This window comes from Bos taurus, chromosome 28 (genome assembly GCF_002263795.3).
Source record: "Bos taurus isolate L1 Dominette 01449 registration number 42190680 breed Hereford chromosome 28, ARS-UCD2.0, whole genome shotgun sequence".
Classification (NCBI taxonomy): Eukaryota; Metazoa; Chordata; class Mammalia; order Artiodactyla; family Bovidae; genus Bos; species Bos taurus.
In genome coordinates this window covers 30,505,451-30,525,231 of record NC_037355.1, presented here as the reverse complement: position 1 = coordinate 30,525,231, position 19,781 = coordinate 30,505,451, and the positions used below count along the sequence as shown (strand labels likewise).

General features: G+C 36.7%; 1 protein-coding gene across 6 annotated transcripts in view; it reads right to left on the bottom strand.

The window, feature by feature from the left end:
- The window catches only part of ADK (adenosine kinase), a 543,729-nt gene that overhangs the window by 31,169 nt on the left and 492,779 nt on the right, over positions 1-19,781 (bottom strand). For 4 of the 6 annotated variants that reach the window (XM_005226479.4, XM_059882620.1, NM_001076066.2 and 1 more), the window contains 1 exon segment: positions 810-896. The exons of the other annotated variants lie outside the window; for them this stretch is intronic. In XM_005226479.4, coding sequence (XP_005226536.1) covers positions 810-896 — 87 coding nt within the window. 6 annotated transcript variants of the gene reach the window in all.

Genomic DNA, 19,781 nt, shown 5'->3' with positions numbered 1-19,781 from the left:
ACACTTAGCTAGAAGGAGTTCAGAACTTATGAATCAGATTTTACATCAACCTAAGTCAGGAAGCCAAGTGAAAATGAAGTTGCTCAGCTGTGTCTGATCCTTTGCAACCCCATGGACTGTAGCCTGCCAGGCTCCTCTGTCCATGGGATTTTTCATGCAAGAATACTGGAGTAGAGTGTCATTTTCTTCTCCAGGGGAATCTTCCCGACCCAGGGATCAAACTGGGGTTTCCTGCATTGCAGGCAGACCCTTTACTGTCTGAGACACCAGGGAATCCCTAAGTCAGGAAGCCAAGACTCTGCCAATTTTCTTGATTTTATTTTTGACTACTCACTCCAAAAAAGACTTAGCTCTTATAAACATCCAACCATTGTTTTAGAAACAGATGATACAATCAAAGGATATAATCCAAAGACATCATTCTTAGTTATTAGCATACTATTAATATTCACAACTTGTTTTAAAGAACAACAATGTGTTAACATTTCAGCTAGAAGGGCTATGAATATACTATGTACTATACTTGATGCAGCTTGTTTACACAATATTCTGACAGACACAATTAATCTTGTGAAAATGACTGGGCTATAGCATAACAGTAAATTACCTTTAAGCCCAAAATATGTATTTTTCTATAGTAATATACCCTTCATAAAAATTATAGAAGCATATGGAAAAAATACCAGGAGTTAATTCTTTAAAAGAAGAAATTAAAAGTTATTAAATTAAAAAATCTTGGCCATGTGGCAAAGATAGGGTTAAAGGAAATGTTTAACTTATAAGTAAGAATCATATAAATGAGTCTGTACCTCCAACAAATGCATCTCCAGCTCCATTGGTATCAACAATTTCTGTCTGGTCTTGATCCAAGACAGCAAAAGCGGTGACTTCACTTTCTGCAATTAGAGCCAAAGCAAGGCAGAATGACTTCTCTTTGTAATACTCAATATACAAAGTAACCCAGGAAAGCTTAAAGCTCCTACATCATTCAAAGAGAGAGATGGAACATGAGGTCCATATTCTGTACACGAGCACTTGGGAACCAAGGTGAAAAGCCAGCTGTAAGCAATGTGCTTCTGGTAATTTTCAGCACACAGATGCCATGTGTTTTGTTAAGAGTTATACTGAGAGCGGTTCACATTTTTGAGGAACGATTGCAAATGGCAGCAGCACCTTTTTGGATGGAAAAAATACTTGAACAGAAGCTATGAACTAAAGGAAGTGCTTTTAAGTACTATATCATGGGTCTCTAACAAAACATCAAGCCTGGCCTACAATCTGCCAGTGAAATCCTATTGTTCAGTCCCTTGGTCATGTCCGACTCTTTGGAACACCATGGACTACAGCCTGCTAGACTTCTCTGTCCATGGGGTTTTCCAGGCAAGAACATTGGAGTGGGTTGCCATTTTCTTCTCCAGGAGATCTTCCCGGACCAGGGATTGAACCCTCAAACCCTCATCTCTTGCAATGGTAGGCAGATTTTCTAGCACTGAGCCACCAGCAGAGCCCCGGCAGTGAAATCTTGGATATAGTTAAAGAGCTATAAATTTAAAAAATAGAAATAATGAATCTTGGGTGTTTCTGTATAGAAAATCACAATGGCACAATAAAAATATAACTACTGTTCTGAATAATACTTCATGCCAATGGCAAGGATTACTGATATTAGTTGGTTTATTACAATTAACCTAATCTGGTTACTTTTTACAAAAGAGCCACTATTTCCTCCAAACTATCAGTCAAACAACAAAAGGAAAAGCTACCTCTGCCTGGGCAGAACAAAAGGGGCAGTGCAATGAACTCTTGTCTTACAGCAGTCTGGACTAGGGCTTGGTTGTTTTGACTACAGAGTAACCGAATACACGACTTTAATCCTGGCAGATGACAGTGGAATGACATTACCGTAGTCTCCCTTATCCACAGTTTTGCTTTTTGTGGTTTTAGTTACCAGCGGTCAGCTGAAGTCTAATGGAAAATTCCAGAAATAAACAAGTCATAAATTTTAAGTTCCATATCATTTTGAGAACTGTCCCAATTTATGCTGCCCTGGATGTGAATCATCCCTTTGTGTGATGTATGCCTCCCATATATCATTCAATAGCCCCCTCGGTTACCAGATTAACTGTCACTGTACTGCAGAGGTTATGTTTAAGTAACTCTTATTTTACTTATCAGTGGCCAAGAGTAGCGATGCTGGAGATTTGAATATGCCAAAAAGAAGCCATGAAGTGCTTCGTTTAAGTGAAAAGGTTTCTAAGATCTACAGTAAGAATGAATCTTCTATCTGTGAAATTGTGAAGAAGGAAAAAGAAAATCTATGCTACATTTGATGTTGCACCTCAAACTACAAAAGTTACGGACATGACTGAGTGACTGATCACACCCACACCCAAAGGAAGGTTACACAGATTCAGGAACAGATCTAGACTGAAAAATATAAAAATTACTGGAGAGGCTGAGTCTGCTGATGAAGAAGTTACTGCCACATTCCTGACAGTGTTAGAACTGATTAAGGAGAAAGGATACCATAAACGCAAGTCTTCAGTGGCAATGAAACTGGGCTCTTCTGGAAGAAGATGCCCAATAGAAGCTACATTCGTAACAGTGCAAAGAAGGTACCAGGGTATAAAACATGGAAGGACAGATGAACTCTGACTATGTGGCAACACTGCAGGGCATGTGATAAAGTCCAGAGTAATATGTGGAGTGTGCAGGACAAAGAACTCACTTGCTCTCAAAAACTGTCAAAAAGCAGGGGTGACAGTCGCCTCATTTATTGGATGGTTTTTTTACTCATGTTTCATCCCACAAGTGAAAAAATATTTACAAGAGGAAAGGTTGGAACTTAAAGTCCTATTAATAATGGATAATGCACCTAGTCAACCTGAACTGTTATAAACATGAAAATGTTGAAGCTAGAAGTTTACAACTTCAAATACAACCTCACTGCTTCAACCCCTTGACCAGGGCATCATTCAGTTTGTCAAGGCCACATATACCTTCCTGGTATTTGATAACATTCGATCAGCAATTGATGCAGACTCCAATCTAGACACAATGCCATACTGGAAATCATTCACTATTACGGATACAATAATATTCATCAAAGCTGCAGTGGATTAATTAAATTAGAAATTGTAAAGGCCTGCAGTCATGAGTGATTTTAAAGGCTTCCTGGGAATCAACAGAAAAGTTAGGAAAATCATTTACACAGTAAGAAGGATTTGCCAAAATGCTTGATGAAGCAGCAGAACACATAGAAAACTATGGAGAAAGAAGTGTTACTAGATGAGAAACTGTAAGAAGTTGTTGAGTCATCAACAGAGAAAGAGAAAGATTACAAAGAAGAGAGTGAAACAGAACCAGCAATTCAGATGATACCAAAATTTGCTAAAGTCTTTGAGATTACACAGACTTTAAAGGATAAAATTAGGGAACAAGATTCTTGGATGGAATGCAGTATTAAGTGTTACCCTTATTATTACTGAAGGATTCAACCATGGCAGCAAAACTTTGATATGTTAAAAAGAGACAACTTCCAATTACCATGTTCTTCTAAAAGATTTCAGTGAAACAAACACAAACAAAAACAAATACCCTTCAACTATCAAGGATCCCCAATGATGGACATCATCTGCTGCTGACACCCAACCATTGACATCATGGCTTGATATCTTCCTTCTGATGTTATCATCAGAAGGTCAATGTTAGCTTAATAATACATCACAGTATGTGTCATTCATCTCACCTCATTTCATCACACAGGCACTGAATCATTTCCTGTCATCATAAGAAGGGTGAAGACCGTACAATAAGATAACTTTGAGAAAGAGAAAGAGACCACATTCATATAATTTTTTTTGTTTTTGGTTGTGCTGTGAGGCTTACGGGATCTTATTTCTCCAACAAGGGATCTAATGTGGGTTCCCTGCAGTGGAAGCATGGAGTCCTAATCACTAGACCACCAGGCAATTCCCATACCATAATTTTTATTACAGATTATTAACTATTATATTATTAGTCATCGTTGTAAATCTCTTACTATGCCTAATTTATAAATTAAACTTTATCATAGTTACGTATGCACAGGGACAAAAAACATAGTATATATAGGGTCTGCTACTATGCAGGTTCAGGAATCCAATTTGTTGGAACATACCCCCTGCAGGTACGGGAAGCTACTGCATTTGTGATGAAATCTGGCCTTGAGGACATTTGTAAAAGACTGAATAGTGCTTTTTATTGGTGTCTGGAACTTCTCAAACCACAAATTTGCATCCTTTCTGGTGACAGATGTGGCCAAAAATCTGTAACCTTCAATCTCACCTAAGATGAACAGGGAGAGAAAAGGAGATCTTGGAAACTTAAAGGTCTTAATGAAGAACTTCAGACTTTCAAAAAGCATGTTCTGCCTGCTTTTTGCTACCTGCTACTAATGGATACTTTCAGCAAGAGATAAACAATGTTAAGATAATGAGAAAAAGATCCTCCTGGAAAGACTGATACTCCAGAAGAGGACTCATTCACTTAGTGATCCCTATGACTATAGATGCTAAGAAGACTTCATGTTAGACGTATCTATCTAAAAACTCTAAGTACTACCTTTCCACACTTTATAACACGAGACATACATGAAGTTGACAAGTTTTTGATTAATTGGAAGTTAAGGCATAAATATCCAGGATTAAATTTCCTAGGGAGTATGTAGTATAGACTGCTATACAGGCCAAAAAAAGAGATATAAGTAGAGTTTATTGGAAATAATTAGGAAAGGAAAGGGCTACAGTCTGGTTTATGGAAAGGTCTGTACCATAAATATTTATAAAGAAATCTGATTTTATTACTTCCAAGTACAAGTCCTACTATAAAGGGAATTAACAATTATAAACTAGAACGAATAGGCACTAAACAAGTAAAACGAGCTAAGTTAATGACACCATTACAATTTATAAGAGGGTTACATTATGTAATAATATAACATGTCTATAAAACATTTTAGGTAATATAAGAATTAATATAAGAATTAATTACTGGATTAGAGATTTGAAAATAATTATCAATAAATGGTAAGTAAGCCACAATTAGATATAATTCCTTGATTTCCTATTTAAATGTTATTGATTTTTAATTGGATAAATCTTTATGAATAAAACCTAATTCACAATGGAAGAGTTTATCTGAATTATGTTCTTAAGAATCACGACTTTTGGTCTACATTAGCAAAAATTCTAAGTGAATGAAATTTTACTATACTTTTTCTGGATGTATGTGTAGATTCTTAAAATCTTTTATCCTTAGGTGTCATGTGAAGTTCAATTTCCTAAAACAAAGTAGAAATATTTTCTACCTTTTGTACTTATTAATAGAAATAAATATGTAAGAATATTAAGAATGTATAGAGCGCTGTCATAAATTGGTATAGACGTAGTCCAGGCTCTATTATCTGCTGCACCGTGTGTGCTCAGTTGCTCAGCTATGTCCAACTCTTTGCGATTCCACAGAGTATACAGCCCACCAGGCTCCTCTGTCCATGGGATTTTCTTGGCAAGAAAAATGGAGTGGGTTCCATTTCCTCCTCTAGGAGATCGTCTCGACCCAAGCATTGAACCTGCATCTCCTGCACTGGTAGGTAGATTCTTCACCACTGAGCCACCTGGGAATCTTTTATCTGCTGTATACGGAGAGCTATATTATAAGAACTCTTTTCAAAATAATAACCCCCCAAATTCCAAGACCTTGAATGGTGTTTCAAATTATTGAAAGGGGATTAAGCAATGTTCAATAATATTCAATTATATTTTCAGTAAATTCTTATTTTGAAAGACAATGACCTAAGCTGTTTTAGACAGCTATTTTTTTAAAAAATCCACAAACTAAGTAAATGGTTTTTTGCCAGCATGATCTATTTCATAGCCATCTAGTCAATTTATTGCATGAAAATACAAAGTATTTAACTAAATCCAAAGACCCATTTATATGCATGGGCATTATTCAGCTAATGAGGCCCAAGAAACTCACATTACTCTACCTGGGACCTAGTTTTCAAAGGTGTGAAATGGGTCTGGAGTAGCTGTGGGAAAAGTAGTAAAAACAGCCGTTTGCCTTAGTTATAGAAAAATGACACTGTTAGTTCTGATCAAGTACGAGCTTAAGTGCTACTGTCTCTCAATTCCTCCCAATTTTTTTTTATAAAGTGAGAAGAGAAGGGGCTGGGAATTATTATTATTTTTAATTGATTTATTTTTAATTGAAGGATAATTGCTTTACAGCATTATGTTGTTTTCTGTCAAACCTCAACATGAATGAGCCATAAGTATAGATAAATCCACTCTCTTTTGAACCAACCTTCCATCTCCCTCCCCATCCCATGGGAATTATTATTATTCCTATTTTCCAGACTTCTACAGTACCACAAAATCATGTGCTTCCCTAAACAGACAGGAAACAAACACTAACAATTCAGTTGATACCAGATTTGTTTAGCGTCAGTGTCATTTATTAGATAAGACCTTAGGGTATTTTCACTCAGAACAATCAAATTTAACATACTTAAAATACAAAGCAATAAAAATCAAACATTCTCTGGACAGTTTATACAAGCAGATAATTTACTCCTCACTTTACTGTGACATATGCCTTACTTCTCAAGCACTTAAGAGGCCAGTCTGGCTAGAATCAACTATAATGTTAAGTCATTTATACTAGAGATGGTAGTTCATACAAATGCCAAAATAGCTAACTCAAAAATAATAATACAAATTCAGTCACTCAATGCCACGCAACCAGACTAAATGTTCCTGTAGCTTTACCACTACAAAATGAACTATATATTTTAGCCCTATACACAAAGTGCCAAGACAGTTAATATCCTTAGGAAATTTTGTTCAAGGAATATTAAAATGCAATGTGTTGTCACTGTATCACAAATGTCACCTCTAAGTTGCAGTGAAGATAAACTGAAAAAGACAGAAAGCAGGATAAGAAGTAGACAGGCAGATGGTTTTCAGCCATAAAGTAGACTGTAGTCAGTCACCACTTTTGCCACTGCCTCTTGATGAGCATTACCAGTCATGGAAAAAACTGATGGCAAAAATTTCACCAGAAAGTGATAAGCACTACTGTTTAAACACCTGAACTTCTAAGATTCTTTGCTTGTTTTTTATTAACCTTTTTTTTTTGGTGGGTGGGGGGGGGGCTGTGGAGATAATTTGAAACTGGGCTTCCCTGGTGGCTCAGTGGTAAAGAATCCATGATGTGGATTTGAATCCTGGGTTGGGAAGATTCCGTGGAGAAGGAAATGGCAACCCACTCCACTGTTCTTGTTTGGAAAATTCCATGGAAAAAAGAGCCTGTCGGGTTAGTGTCCATGAGTTGTAAAGAATCAGACATGACTTAGCGACTAAAAGACAATTTTAAACTAGCAGAAAAGTTTGAAGAGAAATACAGAGAATGTTTATTCAGATCTATCAGTTTTACATTTTGTCAAAATTTATCAATCCTCTGATACGTATGTATATACACATACATACATATTTTTATTTATTCTTTCAGGTCATTTGAGCATAACTTGCATATATCATGTCCTTTATTCCTTAGTAATTCAGTGTGTATTTCCTAAGAACAAATATATCCTTTAAGGTAACCATGGTATGGTTGATAAATTTAAAAATTTAATATTGTTATTTCCTTTAATCTATATTCCATAATTGAATTTTATTAACTGTCCTAATAGGCTTTTTTTTTTTTTTTTTGGCTGTTCCAGGTCTTAGGTGCAGCACTCAGGATCTTTACTTGTGGCATGCAGACTCTTAGCTGTGGCATGTGGGATCTAGTTCCCTGAGGAGGGATCAAGTCTGGGCCCCTGGCCTTGGGAGCATAGAGTCTTAGTCACTGGACCACCAGGGAAGTCCCTTAATGTTTTTTATAGCACTTTTTTTAAATTCTATAAGATGCAGTCCAGAACCACACAATGCTTTTAGTTATGGGTTGTTTTTTTTTTTTTTTTTTTAATTTAACCTTTCAATTTTTACTACAGATAATATATAACCTATAGACCCCAAATATTATTCTGTGAAAAGAAAGACATGGTATACATTCCACTCCCTAGTCTCTCCTATTTCCCGTTTCTAGTCCTACTATTTTCCAATCTGGTTATCACTGTTATTACTTCCCTGTATATCTTTCCATAATTTCTCTACGCACACACAAGCAAAATACATAGTTATTTTTCTTCTTTTTATTTTAAACAACAACAACAAAAGAATAACACTATGCAGCCTGCCCTGGACTGTGTTTTTTCATTAGGTGATCTTTCTATGTTGGTAAGCAGACAATGTCCCCATTATTTTTTATGGCTGCATAATAGTCCATTAAATGGACATACTATACTTTACAAACAGTCCTTTACTGATGGACTGTTAGGCTGTTTTCAATCTTCAGTTACCACAATGTTTCAAAGCACTAATGCTTTTAAGTAGACTCTAAATCTAATTATTTGACTTAATAGCCAACTCAATAATATCATTCCTACTTTATACTGGGAACTGACACAAGGAAATTAAGTTGTTAAACAAACAGCATGAAATATGCCTGTGTCACAGAATAGGAAAAAAAGAGAGAATCTAGGAAATAATTTTTCTTTTCACTGTGATACACAAACCAGGATATGAGCAAAGACACCCTGCTCAGACTGCTCTAATAAACAGGATAATGAAACAGATGACAAATTCTGCTAATAATACAGATTTATAGAACACTCCTAATTAACAGGGACTTTTGGGGGAATGAAGAACTCTGGGCTAATTTAATTTTCTGATTAAAGAAAAAGCAGAAAGTCTCTTTAGTTGGAAATCTTTCTAAATGTACTAATATAATAACATACCATGACATCCCTGCTTTAATTAGTTTAGTTTATTGAACTCAAATGAAAATTTTCTTTGATAATAGAGAATCTTATAGCACATGTTAATGTTATTATTCTGAACATCAATCCTTATTGTAGTTCCAAACGTATAAGTGCTTTCATGAAAGGCAGAATAAATGGAATGATGGCAAGTACACTGCATTAGGACTCAAAGGGTCCACTGTTTGAGTCTGGTTTTGGCTCAGCTACTTTACTCAACAAATACTTATTAAGAGCTTATCATCTGTCAGGACCTTTGTTAGAGAGGGAGAATACAGATGTGAATAGGACAAATAAAATCCGTGCTCTCACAGGATCTACATTCTAGTCAGGATAGATAATATATAAATAACACAAAAATGAAGAAGATAATTTGAAATAACAATAAATTACATTAAGGAAACAAACAGGATGAAAAAGTATGACTGGGGAAGAGAGTTAATTTAGATGGGTGCTACTTTCTCACTGAGGAGGTGATGTTTGAATTGAGACTACAGTAGCAAGAAGTAGCCACATCAGGGGTAGAATACTCAATATAGAGGACCTGGGCTATAAAAAGCTTGGTTACCCTCCATGTGTGGTATTTTGTTATATCAGCTCAAATGGACTGAAATATACATATTAAATGATAATTATCATATTAAATATTATATTAAATATCACATACACATTAAAATATGATAAATGTAGAAGTTGTCATTTTACACTGGGAGAAGAAAGTTTGTTCAACAAATTGTGATGCAACTATTTAGTAACATTCTGGAAAAAATACAAACTTGTAGAATTATTTTTCTATATCCCATAGTTCATATATAAGTTCCCTACCTGAAGTGTGCTTTATCTACCTTTGATTGGAGAAGCCCACTTATCCTTAAAATTTTAATTCAAGACCCCCCCCCCCCCCACCTTCCCCTTCTCTCTCTTGCTGAGCAACTCATCCTTATAATTAGGTGAGATTGATCAAGACAGGCATCCATGACAAGGGGGCTTGGAGCCATAGTGGGCCAAAGTGATATTAGAGGTGAAGTAGAGATGAAGAGGCGGTGATCAAGACCATTTCCAAGAGAAAGAAATGTAAAAACAAAAACTGGTTGATTGAGGAGGCCTTACAAATAGCTGAGAAATGAAGAGAAGCGAAAGGAAGGCAAAGGAGAACAGGAAAGATATACCCATTTGAATACAGAGTTGCAAAGATTAGAAAGAGAGATAAGGAAGACTTCCTTGGTAATCAATGCAAAGAAATAGAGGAAAACAATAGAATGGGAAAGACTAGAGATCTCTTCAAGAAAATTAGAGATACCAAGGGAATATTTCATGCAAAGATGGGCATAATAAAGGACAGAAACAGTATGGACCTAGCAGAAGCAGAAGATATTAAGAAGAGGTGGCAAGAATACACAGAAGAACTATAAAATGGAGAAGGCAATGGCACCCCACTCCAGTACTTTTGCCTAGAAAATCCCATGGACGGAGGAGCCTGGTACGCTGCAATCCATGGGGTCGTTAGAGTCGGACACAACTGAACGACTTCACTTTCACTTTTTGCTTTCATGCATTGGAGAAGGAAATGGCAACCCGCTCCAGTGTTCTTGCCTGGAGAATCCCAGGGACGGGGGAGCCTGGTGGGCTGCCGTCTATGGGGTTGCACAGAGTCGGACATGACTGAAGCAACTTAGCAGCAGCAGCAGCAGCAGCAGCAGCAGAAATCTCTTCAAGAAAATTAGAGATACCAAGGTAATATTTCATGCAAAGATGGGCATAATAAAGGACAGAAACAGTATGGACCTAGCAGAAGCAGAAGATATTAAGAAGAGGTGGCAAGAATACACAGAAGAACTATAAAAAGATCTCAGTGACCCGGATAACCACGATGGTGTGATCACTCACCTAGAGCCAGATCCTGGAGTCTGAAGTTAAGTGGGCCTTAGGAAGCATCACTATGAACAGAGTTAGTGGAGGAGATGCAATTCCAGTTGAGGTATTTCAAATCCTAAAAAATGATGCTGTGAAAAGTGCTGCATTCAATATGCCAGCAAATTTGGAAAACTCAGCAGTGGCCACAGGACTGGAAAAGGTCAGTTTTCATTCCAATCCCAAAGAAAGGCAATACCAGAGAATGTTCAAACTACTGTACAACTGCACTCATCTCACATACTATCAAGTAATGCTCAAAATTCTTTAAGAGGCTTCAACAGTACGTGAACTCTGAACTTCCAGATGTTCAAGCTGGATTTAGAAAAGGCAGAGGAACCAGAGATCAAATTGCCAACATCCATTAGATCACAGAAAAAGCAAGAGAGTTCCAGAAAAACATCTACTTTTACTTTATTGACTATCCCAAAGCCTTTGACTGTGTGGATCACAACAAATGATGGAAAATTCTTAAGGAGATGGAATTACCAGACCAACTGAACTACCTCTTGAGAAATCTGTATGCAGATCAAGAAGCAACACTTAGAACTGGACATGGAACAACAGACTGCTTCCAAATCAGGAAAGGAGTATGTCAAGGCTGTATATTGTCACCCTGCTTATTTAACTTATATGCAGAGTAAGCCAGGGTGGATGAAGCACATGATGGAATCAAGATTGCTGGGAGAAATATCAGTAACATCAGAAACACAGATGACACCTCCCTTATGGCAGGAAGCTAAGAGAAACTAAAGAGCCTCTTGATGAAAGTGAAAGAGGAGAGTGAAAGAGCTGGCTTAAAACTCAACATTCAAAAAACGAAAATCATGGCATTCGGTCCCATCACTTCTTAGCAAATAGATGGGAAACAATGGAAACTGTGACAGACTTTATTTCTTTGGTTTCCAAAATCACTGCAGATGGTGACTGCAGCCATGAAATCAAATGAGCTCGCTCCTTGGAAGAAAAGCTACGACCAACCTAGACAGCATATTCAAAAGCAGAGACATTACTTTGCCAACAAAAGTCCAGATAGTCAAAGCTATGGTTTTTCCAGGAGTCATCTATGGATGTCAGAGTTGGACTATAAAGGAAGCTGAGTGCTGAAGAATTGATGCTTTTGAACTGTGGTATTGGAGAAGACCCTTGAGAGTCCCTTGGAATGCAGGGAGATCAAACCAGTCAATCCTAAAGGAAATCAGTCCTGAATATTTATTGGAAGGACTGATGCTGAAGCTGAAGCTCCAATACTCTGGCCACCTGATGTGAAGAACTGATTCACTGGAAAAGACCTCAATGCTGGGAAAGACTGAGACAGGAGGAGAAGGGGACGACAGAGGATGAGATGGTCGGATGGCATCACCTACTTGATGGACATGAGTTTGAGCAAGCTCCGGGAGTTGGTGATGGACACGGAAGCCTGGTGTGCTGCAGTCCGTGGGATCACAAAGAGTTGGACATGACTGAGTAACTGAACTGAACTGAGTAGTGTTATGGAAAAAATTGAGCAATCAAACATTGATGGCTTTCTCCCTCCCTCCATCCTTCCTGTCCTTCTTTTCTTGTGGTTTAGTCCTAATCATTGCAGTAGGGGGATATAAGATACTACTGGTATTCTAAATGGACCCCCTTCTAAAACCATGTATTTCTTCCTGAGTATAACAGTAAAGATTTTCAAATGGATATGGATGTACAAAGCTATTCTCCATTATCAATGAAGATGCTACTGATACCATTACTTCTAATCATGGGCTTTCTATTGGTAAGATTTCTTTTTGAATTGCTGGTGGTGGCAATGGCAATATTGTTAAGTTTGCAAAAGAAAAGCTGTATCAGATATGAGGGAACCAATGGCTCCCTTTTTATCCTATGGATTAAGAAATCTTAGAGCAAGAAAGCATTAACAAAATATCACTAAGTTTAGTGCAATCTGGTTTGCAGGGATGATAATGCTTTAAGGTAATGTCATAGGTTTAAAAGGAAACAAAAAAAATTAAAGTCTATTCTATACAATAAAATTAAACTTCCTCAAAGTATGGAGTGAATTTCAGAGGGCTCCCTGACAAATACTGATAAAAGTTATGAGTTCTATTTACTGTCCAATAAACTAAATTGGATTCACAGATCACTTGACTACTTGGAGTACAGCGATAAACACTAGTAAACAACGATTTTATCCAATTTAAACAGAACACTTTTCTTTATTGAGGCATTTACCAATCTCTCTTGCACTTAAAAGTAGATTAAAATGTATAAACGTATGGTTAATTACCTGTTTGAAGAAAACCTCTCAATTACAATATTTTATATTGCTCTTTAAGCTTGGTTGTACTCCTCACTACTCTTTATGAACAGAATTTGTAGCATCAGATTTTTGAAAAGTTGCAGGAATAGTTTAAGGATCATACTCATACCTATAAGTAGATTAAAAAGAATGGCACAACCCTATTAAAAAATGATAAAGACCCTCTTTCCAAACAGGCTTGTGTCTGTCATCTAATACTGAGCCGATTACTGCTAATGCCTCTTAGAACTGGTTCTACTAATAATCCTTAGTTGCTGCTTCCATTTTCCTGTCCAAAGTGTCATTCTAAATGTCTATTACTCTTCTGAAGTCACCAAATAATTTTCACCATGAGAGGACAGAATAGAAGCCATTAGGTGTCAAGTCTTTATACTTTGCTAGTTATGTTAAACTACTAGATAGTTCTTCAAATGATACAAACCACCCCCCGCCCCAAAACCCAGCATCTTTGTTTCTGAGACTGGAAGAAGATGAGAGATAATTCAATTTAAGAAAACCATCTTGTACAGCTGCAGCGGATACTACTGATACTCTAGTTTATGTAAATGGCACCTGCTAGACTTGGTCTGTTTACAGCCCACAATACCACTTATACTTCCTCAGATGACCCAGAGACAAGATACAAATTGGTCAGGCTGTAGATGTCAGTGCTGCAAGGCTGGTGTCCTTAATTGTGTGGGGTGTGACTTCTTGACATTGGTTATATCTGGACAGAAGAAATTTAGGCCTTGCTATTAACAACAACAACAAAAAGTCTCTGTTTTAATACTGACAAATTGCACTAGTATTCCCAAAGAAATAAAGAAGCATCAATAGGCCAGGTATGAATTTATTCACCTATTTTAATAGCACATTTTAGTTAATGTTAAGTAAATGTTCTCTGTGAGCAACATTTGCATCAGCAGTTTAGTTTTTATTTTACCATAGTGGTAGCTGATAAGGAAAGGGAAAAGCCTTTATGTTTCGCATGAAGCACATTCTGAAAGCTTAGAATTTGAGCATCTGTGGCTACGGTTCACATTTTCTGGTAGTGATGGCAATACCCTTAATATGCTAAGAGTGAAGGGAACACATACTGGATCATATAGGTGCCTTCTACCTACATCCAGGTACCCTGGTTTGAAAGGTATGCAGACAGAAACATCTTTAACACCTTCAGGGAAAGTCATGGGCACACGTTTTCACATTCTTTACAGAATAAATGCCATTAAGAAATATGAAAATGTGAAGAGCTTCCCTAGAGGTCCAGTGGTTAGGAATCTACCTGCTTATGTATGGCACACACAGGTTCAACCCCTTGTTGGAAAGATCCTGTGTGCCATGAGGCATCTAAGCCCAAGACCTGCAACTACAGAAGCCCATGCAGCCTAGAGCCTGTGCTCCACAACAGGAGAAGCCACCACAGTGAGAAGCCCACACACTGCAGCTAGAGAGTAGCCCCCACCTGCTACAACTTGGGAAAGCTCGTGCACAGCAATGAAGACTCCAGCAGAGACAACAGTAATTTCTTTAAAAAGAAAGAATGTGAACATTTTATCTAACATATTCCAAGTCTATGAAGTCACTCTAGACATCATATAACAAGTCTTTCTTGATTATATGTTTATACATTTAGTGGGAAGAACTGGAGATAATTATTGAAATGTAGCAGAAACCCATTATTAGGTACATAATAAATATTTGGTGATTGACTAATGGTAGAATTAAAAGACTTCTAAGCTAGCAAACAAATACATTTTCTCATAAAATAATTTTTAGATACTATTTTAATAAAATAGAGGAAACTTCTGTATTTCTCAAATATTTTCTTAGTGGGTACAACAGGGATTACAATTAACATTCTAAATATATAACAATCTAATTTGAATTGAAACCAAATTAGTTTCCTATGCTTCCATATTGTTCCTTTTCCCTATTATGATGGTGCTACAAATTGCATCTTATGCAGATGTGTCCATTAACATATATTTATAATTACTGTTAAATGTATTTTTTAAATCATGTTTGAAACAAAAGAGGAGTTAGAAACTCAAAACACAAGAACACTGGCCATTCACCTATGTAATTACCTTTACTGGAATTATTTCTTTACATGGCTTTGAGTACTGTCCAGGATCCTTTCATTTCAGCCTGAAGGATTTCTTATAGGGCAGGTCTACCATTAATGACATCCACTGGATCATCGAAAAAGCAAGAGAGTTCCAGAAAAACATCTACTTACGCTTTACTGACTACACTAAAGCCTTTGACTATGTGGATCACAACAAATGATAGAAAATTCTTAAGGAGATGGAATTACCAGATCACCTGACCGGCCTGTTGAGAAATCTGTATGCAGGTCAAGAAGCAACAGTTAGAACTGGACATGGAACAACAGACTGGTTCCAAATCAGGAAAGGAGTATGTCAAGGCTGTATATTGTAACCCTGCTTATTTAACTTACATGCAGAGTACATCATGAGAAATGCCAGGCTGGATGAAGCACAAGCTGGAATCAAGATTGCTGGGAGAAATATCAATAACCTCAGATATGAAGATGACACCACCCTTATGGCAGAAAGTGAAGAGGAACTAAAAAGTCTCTTGATGAAAGTGAAAGAGGAGAGTGAAAAAGTTGGCTTTAAACTCCACATTTAGAAAACTAAGATCATGCCATCCAGTCCCATCACTTCATGGCAAACAGATGGGCAACAATGGAAACAGTGACAGTCTTTATTTTTTTGGTCTCCAAAATCACTACAGATGGTGACTGTGGCCATGAAATCAAAAGACACTTGCTCCTTGGAAGAAAAGCTATAACAAGTCTAGACAGCATATTAAAAAGCAGAGACATTACTTTGCTAACAAAGGTCTGTCTAGTCAAAGCTTTGGTTTTTCCAGTAGTCATGTATGTATGTGAGAGTTGGACAATAAAGAAAGCTGAGCGCCGAAGAATTGATGCTTTTGAACTGTGATGTTGGAGAAGACTCTTGAGAGTCCCTTGGACTGCAAGGAGATCCAACCAGTTAATCCTAAAGGAAATCAGTCCTGAATATTCAGTGGAAGGACTGATACTGAAATTGAAACTCCAATACTTTGGCCACCTGATGCAAGGACTCACTGGAAAAGACCCTAATGCTGGGAAAGATTGAAGGCGGGAGGAGAAGGGGACGACGAAGGTTGAGATGGTTGGCTGGCATCACCGAGTTGATGGACATGAGTTTGAGTAAGCTCCGGGAGTTGGTGATGGACAGGGAAGCCTGGTGTGCTGCAGTTCGTGGGGTCACAAAGAGTCAGACACAACTGAGCAACTGAACTGACTGACTGACCAGTAATGAACTCCTCTAGCTTTTGTTAACTGGAAATATCTTAATTTCTCCCTCATTTTTGATGTACTATTTTAACAGATATAAAACTCCAGTATATATAAGCCCTTGTTTTCAGATGGTGAATTACAAATTACCAAAAAAGCTAACCCACCAAGTAGATTTTCCATGATTCACATTGCCTTTTAATTTACTGAAGGTCCAGGAAGATAAAATTGTAGTGTGGGCAAAGATCAATGTTGAACTCAAGCTAGGAAAGCTTTTCAGAAATTGGTTGCTGATTGTACTTTGATAATTAAATACACAAACCTATGATCCTTTTAGGCTCACCTAATTAGTATCAAATGAGTTTACTTAATTATAGTTGTAAATTAAATGCACAGGGTTTGCCTCATCTCAAATAATTACATGTGCATTGTAATGTGAATTATGGAACATTAATTTTTAGTTTATCGATTACTCCCTAAACAGAGACCAGGACTCATTATGATAGAGTTATTATCATAGCAGTTTTGATAAATAGCCCCTAGAAAAGGTTCCTGAATAATGTTTGCATATAAGTTCTTTAAAGGAAAGGTGTGCAAGTGTCAGAATTGGCACTACATATTTACACAAAGCCCCAGCATAGACAGATGTTTTCCCTGAGGTATTTTAAGTGAGAGACATATATATATGGATATGCATGTATATCTATATATATATGCATGCGTATAAAATCTCCACTCTCATTCTTCAGAGCTAGAACTTTTTCAAAGTTTATAGCAGAGGTTGTAACTACTTAAAACTTTAAAAAAAAAAAAAAGTTTCTAGGCATAATGTTATGTAATTACAGGTCAAAGCATTACCTCCAGCACATCCGTTCTTGGAATCCCTCAGGTGGAGGAAATGATAGGTCAACTGTCATGTTAAGAAAGCTTCAGTTATGTTCACTATACCCAGACCAACCAAAAAATGGGACAAAAACTCTATATATTCTTCTACTCTGTGGATACTTCACTATAGCAATTTTTTTTTCTTCCTCTTGCAATCTTTAAAAAGAAGTGATAGAAGATGAATGAAGAATATTAAAGGTATAAATACAGACTTATCAGGGGGAGAAAATATTCTAAATATTGAAATGTTTCAGACCTAATTTCATGAATAGGCTTCTGGTTTTCCTCATATACAAAATAAATCTAAGTAAAAATATGAGATTTTCTTGTTTAAAAGATATAAACTTTTCAGACCAGTCCCTTGCCTGACTTACTTCAAATGTACCTCTTATTTTTCACATTTTCCTGCTCGTGTTTTATTATGAGACAACTCCCACTGACCACACCAATAACTGTTACCGGACTTATATTATTTCCTCTCATTTTTCTTGGCTATTTTGCAGTGTGTGCCAAAAGAAACTCCCTGCTTCCGCAGAGCTTGAAGAATGCACTTGGTTGCTTGCTACAAACACTCAAATTTCGCTCATTAGGGATAGTGATGTTATATGGCTTCAAAAAGCAACAAAGGCGAAGACTGAACAGATATGTCAAGTCTTCCTCTGCATTTACAATTTCTAACTTTGGCCACCATAGTTTTTTTCTCAGTATACTTGTAGTTTTCTGCCATTTCTCCCTTTAAGTATAGAGACTGAGAGGAAGACCTCAGCATAATAATTCTGTTTTAATTCAGCCCAATTTTGGCCTAAAGCAAACATCTAATTACTCGTGATTAATTCTAAAGAACATAACCTACTTTCATGTTCAATGGATCTATGTTAGAATCTAACTAGTGGCTTCCCCTCATTTTTCACTGCCTTTCAGTCTTTTCTGTGTTAACTTAATCCCCAAAGTGACTGAAAAATCATAAACTGCCATTCTCCTACTGCACAAATTATCTATATTATACAACTCACATTTCAAAGGACTTACATTATTAGTCTTGAATTGTGTGTTCAAATTCAGATTGAATTCAGACCTCTCTGTGATAAATGACAAGATGCATGAGGGTTGCCTATGTAATCTAGGCAACCATAATTATACAATTATTGATGAAGTTCCTGTTGATAAACAATGCAAACATTAGGAAATACTATTTTGCAATTAAATGGTGAAGAAAGCTGTTTATTGCCTTCCATTCTCTCCACTGTTAATAAGATTGAAGTTGCAGATGTTCTTGTATGCTGCATTGATGTTAAATGGTGCATGATGCTCTAGGTGGTTCCCATAACCTTGCTTTGTCTACTATGAACTGACTCAATTGATATGATAATAGAGAAAAGAGCTGGGCTGAACTGGCACAATTTGCATAGCCTTGAAATTTGCGATCGTTGGACAGCCAACTGCTCCTAAAAGTTCTTATTCAGTTGTCATTGACAACAATGTGTTAGACAAATAATATTTTGGAATTAATCACTCAGGTGGGGACATCAGTTTACTGAAGCTTTTATCCCATCAAGCAAGTTACTCATCAAGGCATTTCTAGAGCTAATGACAGGGGATTTTATGATAGTCCTTGGGATCATTTACTATTAGATTTAACACAAAGAAAGCAGACATCATTCAGGGTGTCACAAAACAGTAGAAGCACTTACAGCTTTTTGACACAGGAATTATATCTCATAAAGCCTGTATTTTCATCTCATTATTAAATAAATGTTATATTTTAGAGTAAGGAATAATAAAATCCTGATGCTGCTCAATACTTTCCTCATTAAAAAAAATTATATGAGAACCCATATAAATATAGTAGCAATTGGTCTGATGCATGAAAATAAAAGGACACGTTCAGTTCAGTTCAGTGTTAGAGAACCTCAAACACTGAAGAAAATCCCAATACATCACAAAAACATTTTGAATAGTAATAGGAGAACAACTAGAGAAACACTGTAACTATAAAAGAGGACTGAGAATCTCTGAGTTTAGAATTTAAGAGCATACATGATGAATGAAAAGATAAGAGACAGTACATATATCTTTGGTGGGTGGACAATGAAACAATCAAGAAGAGAGAAGATGTGCAAATAAATGGGGAAAATGTTATTTAAAGAATAAAAAAAAAACCCATAAAAATAAAAATCCTAGGAAAGCTAGGATGAAAAATTTAGTGCTAATGAAGGTATAATACAAAACAAGAGAACAACTGGGCTATGCTGTAATACCGAGAGGTCAATATGAAAGATTTAACTCCCTGAAAAACAAATTCCATTATCACTACTGGGAAAAGAGGTGGGGTGAAGGAAGTTAGAGAACACCAGATGAAAGAAACTGTGCACACACAGAATTATGTTTTAAAGAAGGGCAATGCAAGTGGCTTTTAAAACAAACCCCACTCTCTACTTTAATTTAAGGTTTAAAGAATAGCATGTTCCGACTTTTTTGTTGTCAGT